The 6,372-nt window shown below is 35.9% G+C and overlaps 3 protein-coding genes and 1 pseudogene across 3 annotated transcripts; all 4 read left to right on the plus strand.

Annotated features, from left to right (window-relative positions):
• The first annotated feature begins 270 nt into the window (after positions 1–270).
• On the plus strand, positions 271–890 carry LOC114359017 (uncharacterized). Its single transcript, XM_028313249.1, has 2 exons — positions 271–505; positions 804–890. The coding sequence occupies exons 1-2, from the start codon at positions 392–394 to the stop codon at positions 876–878; spliced, it is 189 nt and encodes a 62-aa protein (XP_028169050.1). The 5' UTR covers positions 271–391; the 3' UTR covers positions 879–890.
• Positions 891–1,853: 963 nt separating this feature from the next.
• Positions 1,854–2,546, plus strand: LOC114359016 (uncharacterized). Its single transcript, XM_028313248.1, has 2 exons — positions 1,854–1,967; positions 2,472–2,546. Exons 1-2 carry the CDS (start codon positions 1,854–1,856, stop codon positions 2,544–2,546), a joined length of 189 nt encoding a protein of 62 aa, XP_028169049.1.
• Positions 2,547–3,908: 1,362 nt separating this feature from the next.
• Positions 3,909–4,505, plus strand: LOC114359018 (uncharacterized). The gene is made up of 2 exons (XM_028313250.1): positions 3,909–4,143; positions 4,415–4,505. The coding sequence occupies exons 1-2, from the start codon at positions 4,030–4,032 to the stop codon at positions 4,487–4,489; spliced, it is 189 nt and encodes a 62-aa protein (XP_028169051.1). The 5' UTR covers positions 3,909–4,029; the 3' UTR covers positions 4,490–4,505.
• Positions 4,506–5,030: 525 nt separating this feature from the next.
• On the plus strand, positions 5,031–5,774 carry LOC114359015 (uncharacterized; annotated as a pseudogene).
• The last annotated feature ends 598 nt before the right edge of the window (positions 5,775–6,372 follow it).

Below are 6,372 nucleotides of genomic sequence, written 5' to 3' on the forward strand. Positions count from 1 at the left end.
TATTACCTATGTCCTCATGAATCGTTTACTACGAATGCCCTGACCTGAACGATCTACGAGTAATGATATCGGCCGTAGTAAACATACCACACAAATAACATTATTACTCATAATATTGTGTACAAATTGCTATGGACATCTCATTACTACGGCCTTTCGTACGCGTGTTACTGACCGTACCCATTACGTACCTCTGACGTCTTAAGTTAGGAATGGTCATGTGCTTATACATAAGAATGTCCCACAAGCTTAGGCGAAGGGTTTGGTAAGGAAAGGAATGTTAATATTTGAACTATAAATAAAGTCCGTATTGTACTTGAACGCATTCACAACTCAAACACTACAGCGTGTGTTAGTAAACTCCTCAGTTAGTAACTACAAGAACTCAATCATGAAGTTCATGGCTCTGTTCACGGTGGTGATGGCGGTGCTCGCCATGTTCTTCGGAGCTGGCCACGCCAACCCTGCACCGAAAGTCCCTGTCAAGCAAATCGGCAAAGCTATTGTAAGTAATTCTACTTCAAAACAATCCTACTAATATTTTCATTAATGTAAAAGTTTGTGAGGATGGATAATGATTATCGTATCTCCAACAAACATTCGTCCGGATTTTTATTCTTTCATGCAAAAACTATTGAACGGGTTTTGATAGAACATTACATAACTGCATACTTCAGTAGATGCTAGAATGATAACGAGTTAAAACTGAATTGCACAAAAGCAATGGCAAAAAGCAAAAGCTACTATGAAATATTTATAAAACGACGCGATCGGAAAATTACATAAAACTGTTTTTATTCCAGAAAACTGGCCTAGGTGTCCTTGGCGCCGCGGGCACAGCCCACGAACTCTACAACAACATCAAGAACCGAGGATAGTGCTATGTTATTAAAACNGGATGGATAATGATTATCGTATCTCCAACAAACACGGATTTTTATTCTTTCATGCAAAAACTATTGAACGGGTTTTGATAGAACATTACATAGCTGCATACTTCAGTAGATGCTAGAATGATAACGAGATAAAACTGAATTTCACAAAAGCAAGGGCAAAAAGCAAAAGCTACTATGAAATATTTTACAAAACGACGCAATCGGAAAATTACATAAAACTGTTTTTATTCCAGAAAACTGGCCTAGGTGTCCTTGGCGCCGCGGGCACAGCCCACGAAGTCTACAACAACATCAAGAACCGAGGATAGTGCTATGTTATTAAAACTAAGAATATATTTTGGCCGCAATCAATAATTAAGTAATTTATTGCAATATCATAATAAGTATTTATTAATAGTGTATGAAATTAAATCCTCCGAAATAAATATATTTTGAAAGTTCCTAATTATATGAATTTCTTTTTCTTTGCCCGAAGTCTGAAGGAGTCGTTTATATTCAGGCATCAAAGCCCGTTTATGTAACTTACAAGAAAAAGAAGTAACTACTTTGAGAGGCGGTTCTGCCGAACATTTTACTTATTTCAAAACAGGACAAGAAATTGAAGTAGGTACCTACTTTGACAGGTGATTCTTCTGTTCAAGATATTTACTTATTTCAAATAAACACATCCTTCAAAACCAATTTATCAGACCTGCTAATGATTAGGGATAAAGAGGTAAAATTATACGAATTCACACCACAAGCGGAATAACCAAATTACTTATGCTAGTATCTAGCTAGAAACAAATAAGTATGTACCTAGGTAGGTACACTGTAGACATTAAGTAAAGAAGGAAAATCTAGTACCTACCTAAATCTTTAGGTTTAAATACAGCTGTAGCATCTTCTGTAATCATTCGAAGACTTTACGCTTCAGTGATCAAGTCAATTCCTGACTGTTTTATCAAATAATTCAACATGAAGTTCTCGGCTCTTCTCATGGTGGTGATGGCAGTCCTCGCAATGCTCTTCGGCGCTGGTCACGGTAATCCTGAGCCGAAGGTGCCAGTCAGGCAAATTGGCAAAGCTGTGGTAAGTGCATAGCAAAAAAAATACTAGGATAATCCCATAACAAATTTGGCGCTAACAAAAACATGCGCAGAATGTTTTGATTCCCTTTCCATTATCAAAATAGATACCCACATCAAGGGACCATACCAATTTTTTTTGTTTATTACATAATTTATTTTAAAGTAAGCACTTAACCAGCGCAAATCAACTTAATAATATGTAGGTACCTTAGTAGGTATCTTCATTGACTATTAAGTTAAGTATATCTCTACTACTACTCAGTAAAATAACACAACGATTTGAGTTATCACTTTTTGCGAGCCGCATACATTATTAAGTATTTAGTTTATTTTTAACTATAACTCTGAAAGTTATGAAAGAAAATTCTTCATAGTCAGCGTAGAATCTATTCATTTTTCTGTTTTCTTTTTCGTGAATCGTGAATTTTTCTTTGGGTCTTTTAGATTTTGCGGTAGGTACAGTATAGTGTTATTTTATTAAGATTTTTCTCTTTTTTTCTTTTAGAAAACTGGATTTGGAATAGCTAGCGCAGCAGGCACTGCCCGTGACGTTTACGACAGCATCAGAAACCGAGGATAAATATTTTCAAATAAAAATAACATTTTACATATTTTTTGTTTTTATTGTTTTACCAATACAGCTAAACCTTTAGGTACCAGACAAACCTTTAGGGATTTATGCTGTTTTATAATAATCTCAAATACCATAATAAACATCTTTTAATACGTGTTTTTACTTCAATAAGTGATCCGATCTTTCAGGCTTCCAGCATACAAATTACCATTGTATAATTTTAATTCGCTTGCATAAGAAAATTAAATGGAATGCTAAAACTGAAACCTAACGCACAAAATTAAATAAAAATATTTTCTCTTTCTTTCTTTCTTTCAACAGCCATTGTACAGACGTCCATAGGAACAATGAAGTAAATACTGTGGCATTTCATATAATGGCAATAGGTGCTATTTTGCAACAAAAAATAATATCATGTACCTACAGTGCGACTGTACATATTCAAGAAAGACTGGACTGTCGTCATGAATAAGAGATAGCAAAAGGAGTTTACCCGTTGGTGGATTATATTAAAGACGGACCACTTGCAAAGCAGGTTTTTTTGAAAACGTAGATTTAATCTTTTTCCTTTCGTACGCACATAGCAAGGCAGTAAGTAGTACCTACTTAAAACATAAATAACCGCCTCTGTGGTCTAGTGGTAATACCACCTGCTTCAGACGCAGAGGTCCCGGGTTTGATTCCCAGTGGGGGCAAATTTTTCTGTTCGGTTTGGTTGGTGGTAGGGCTTGTTCTAAGTCCGCCTGGCTAGCTACCACCATCTTACCTAAGTCTGTCGCCATAACAACAATGTTAACAGCATTGTTGTGTTCCGGCAGTTAGAGGTAAGATAGCCAGTTCCTCCGGGATTGAGGATTCCGGGTGAAGCTCGCTTCCACATTCGGCCTGATTATCACTTACCAGCAGGTGAAATGCAGGCCAAGAGCTTCCTCGTTGTGGATAAAAAAGCCCTTCCAGATTTAACAGGATTTATTTGTTCTTGTTACGGATTACAACGCTGCCTACGGTTGCGGGTTCGATTCCCACAAACGTACTTAAACTACTTATGTATAATGCTTGTGAATAATTAATGTACCCAGAGTAATTAATGTGTATCTATTTCACTATACTGAAATACTCAAGTCCGGGCCTATGTAAATCTTTCTTTGAACAATAAAATCTTTGAACAATTTCACACAGCGCCAGCTAGCCCCAAAGTAAGCAACTCAATGCTTGTGTTATGGGTGCTAGCTTAACGGATATACTACTTATATACTTTTTTTTTTATTAAATACATACATATTATACATATTTACACCCAGACCCGTCACAGAAATTAAAGGACAATGTTNAGAATGTCCCACAAGCTTAGGCGAAGGGTTTGGTAAGGAAAGGAATGTTAATATTTGAACTATAAATAAAGTCCGTATTGTACTTGAACGCATTCACAACTCAAACACTACAGCGTGTGTTAGTAAACTCCTCAGTTAGTAACTACAAGAACTCAATCATGAAGTTCACGGCTCTGTTCACGGTGGTGATGGCGGTGCTCGCCATGTTCTTCGGAGCTGGCCACGCCAACCCTGCGCCTAAAGTCCCTATCAAGCAAATTGGCAAAGTTATTGTAAGTAAATCTAGTTCAAAACGATCCTACTAATATTTATTAATGTGAAAGTTTGTGAGGTTGGATACTTTTCATCGTACCTCCAACAAACATTCGTCCGGATTTTTATTCTTTCACGCAAAAACTATTGAATGGGTTTTGATAGAGCATTACATAATGATAACGATTTAAAACTGAATTTCACAAAAGTAAGGGTAAAAAGCAAAAGCTACCATTTAATATTTACTTTGTTAAACGATAAAAAATTACATAAAACTGTTTTTTATTCCAGAAAACTGGCCTAGGAGTCATCAGCGCCGCGGGCACAGCTCACGAAGTTTACAACAACATCAAGAACCGAGGATAGTGCTATGTTATGAAAAATAAGAATATTTTTTGCCTGTAGTCAATAATTAAGTAATTTATTGCAACATCATAATAAGTATTTATTAATTGTGTATGAAATTAAATCCTCCGAAATAAATATAGTTTGAAAGTTCCTAATTATATGAATTTCTTTTTCTTTGCCCTATGTCTGAAGGAGTCGTTTATATTCAGGCATCAAAGCCCGTTTATGTAACTTACAAGAAAAAGAAGTAACTACTTTGAGAGGCGATTCTGCCGAACATTTTACTTATTTCAAAACAGGACAAGATATTGAAGTAGGTACCTACTTTGACAGGTTTCTGTTCAACATTTTACTTATTTCAAATAAACACATCCTTCGAAACCAATTTATCGGACCTCCTAATGATTAGGGATAAAGAGGTAAAATTATACGAAATCACACCACAAGCGAAATTACCAAATTACTTATGCTAGTATCTAGCTAGAAACAAATTAGTACGCTGTAGACATTAAGAAGGAAAATCTAGTACCTAAATCTTTAGGTTTAAATACACCTGTAGCATCTTCTGTAATCATTCGTAGACTTCACGCTTCAGTGATCAAGTCAATTCCTGATTGCTTTATCAATTAATACATCAATCATGAAGTTCGCCGCTCTTCTCATGGCTGTGATGGCAGTTCTCGCAATGCTCTTCCTTCGGCGCTGGTCTCGGTAACCCTGAGCCCAAGGTGCCAGTCAAGCAAATTGGCAAGGCTGTGGTAAGTGCATTGTAAAAAAGCTTAATAGGATAGTTTTCAGCATTTTGAGCACTAACGAAAACACGCGCAGAATGTTTTGATGCCCTTTCCAATTTTTAGTAGGTAAATGATTTATTTTCATATAAGTACGAGCGCAAAGCAACTCAAATTTTTTAGCCTTCTCGCCCATTATAATTATCATCATTGACTATTGTATATCTCTACTGCTACTCAGTAAAATAACAACGATTTGAGTTGTCACTTTTTGCGAGCCGCGTACTTATGTTACCTACTTAGTTTACATTTACTTAACTGTAACTCTGAAAGTTAAGAAAGAAAATTCTTCATAGTCAGCGTAGAATCTATTATTCTGTTTTCTTTTCATGAAGGTTATAGATTTTTTCCATGGGTTTTTTAGATTTTGCGGTACGGTACAGTGTTATTTTAAATAGATTTTCTCTTTTTCTCTTTTAGAAAACTGGATTTGGAATAGCTAGCGCCGCAGGCACTGCCCGTGACGTTTACGACAGCATCAGAAACCGAGGATAAATTAATATTTTCAAATAAAAAATACCTTATACATATTTTTTGTTTTTATTGCTTTACCAATACAGCTAAACCAGATAAACCTGTAGGGATAATGCTGTTTTATAATAATCTCGAACACCATAATTAACATCTTTTAATAAAGTCAATACGAACTTCAATAAGTACTATGGTAATGTCTTCCAGGCTTCCAGCATACAAATTACCATGTATTTTAATTTTAATTCGCTTGCATAAGAAAATTTAAAGGAATGCTAAAACTGAAACCTAACGCACAAAATTGGCGCAACAGCCACTGTACAGACGACAATAGGAACAATGAAGTAAATGCTGTGGCGTTTCATACTTTCTTATGATAGCAATAGGTGCTATTTTGCAACAAAAAATAATATCATGTACCTACAGTGCGACTGTACATATTCAAGAAAGACTGGACTGTCGTTATAAAGATTAAGAGACAGAAAAGGAGTTCACCCGTTGGTCGATTATTAAAAAGACGGACCACTTACAAAGCAGGTTTATCCTTTCGTCGGAAATTGTATTGTTAAGCTCATCAGCACATAGCAAGGCAGTAGAGATGAGACGTATTTACTAGAACAGATCCACACACTAGGTATT

The sequence above is a fragment of the Ostrinia furnacalis genome, unplaced genomic scaffold (genome assembly GCF_004193835.3).
Source record: "Ostrinia furnacalis isolate ACB-3 unplaced genomic scaffold, ASM419383v2 OfSCF4168, whole genome shotgun sequence".
Lineage (NCBI taxonomy): Eukaryota > Metazoa > Arthropoda > Insecta > Lepidoptera > Crambidae > Ostrinia > Ostrinia furnacalis.

Excerpts from the sequence above, each read along its gene's own strand:
- LOC114359017 (XM_028313249.1), top strand. The coding sequence starts at position 392 with ATGAAGTTCATGGCTCTGTTCACGGTGGTGATGGCGGTGCTCGCCATG. Across the intron at positions 506-803 it reads AGCAAATCGGCAAAGCTATT|AAAACTGGCCTAGGTGTCCT; the intron begins GTAAGTAATTCT and ends TTTTTATTCCAG.
- LOC114359016 (XM_028313248.1), top strand. The coding sequence starts at position 1,854 with ATGAAGTTCTCGGCTCTTCTCATGGTGGTGATGGCAGTCCTCGCAATG. Across the intron at positions 1,968-2,471 it reads GGCAAATTGGCAAAGCTGTG|AAAACTGGATTTGGAATAGC; the intron begins GTAAGTGCATAG and ends TTTTTCTTTTAG.
- LOC114359018 (XM_028313250.1), top strand. The coding sequence starts at position 4,030 with ATGAAGTTCACGGCTCTGTTCACGGTGGTGATGGCGGTGCTCGCCATG. Across the intron at positions 4,144-4,414 it reads AGCAAATTGGCAAAGTTATT|AAAACTGGCCTAGGAGTCAT; the intron begins GTAAGTAAATCT and ends TTTTTATTCCAG.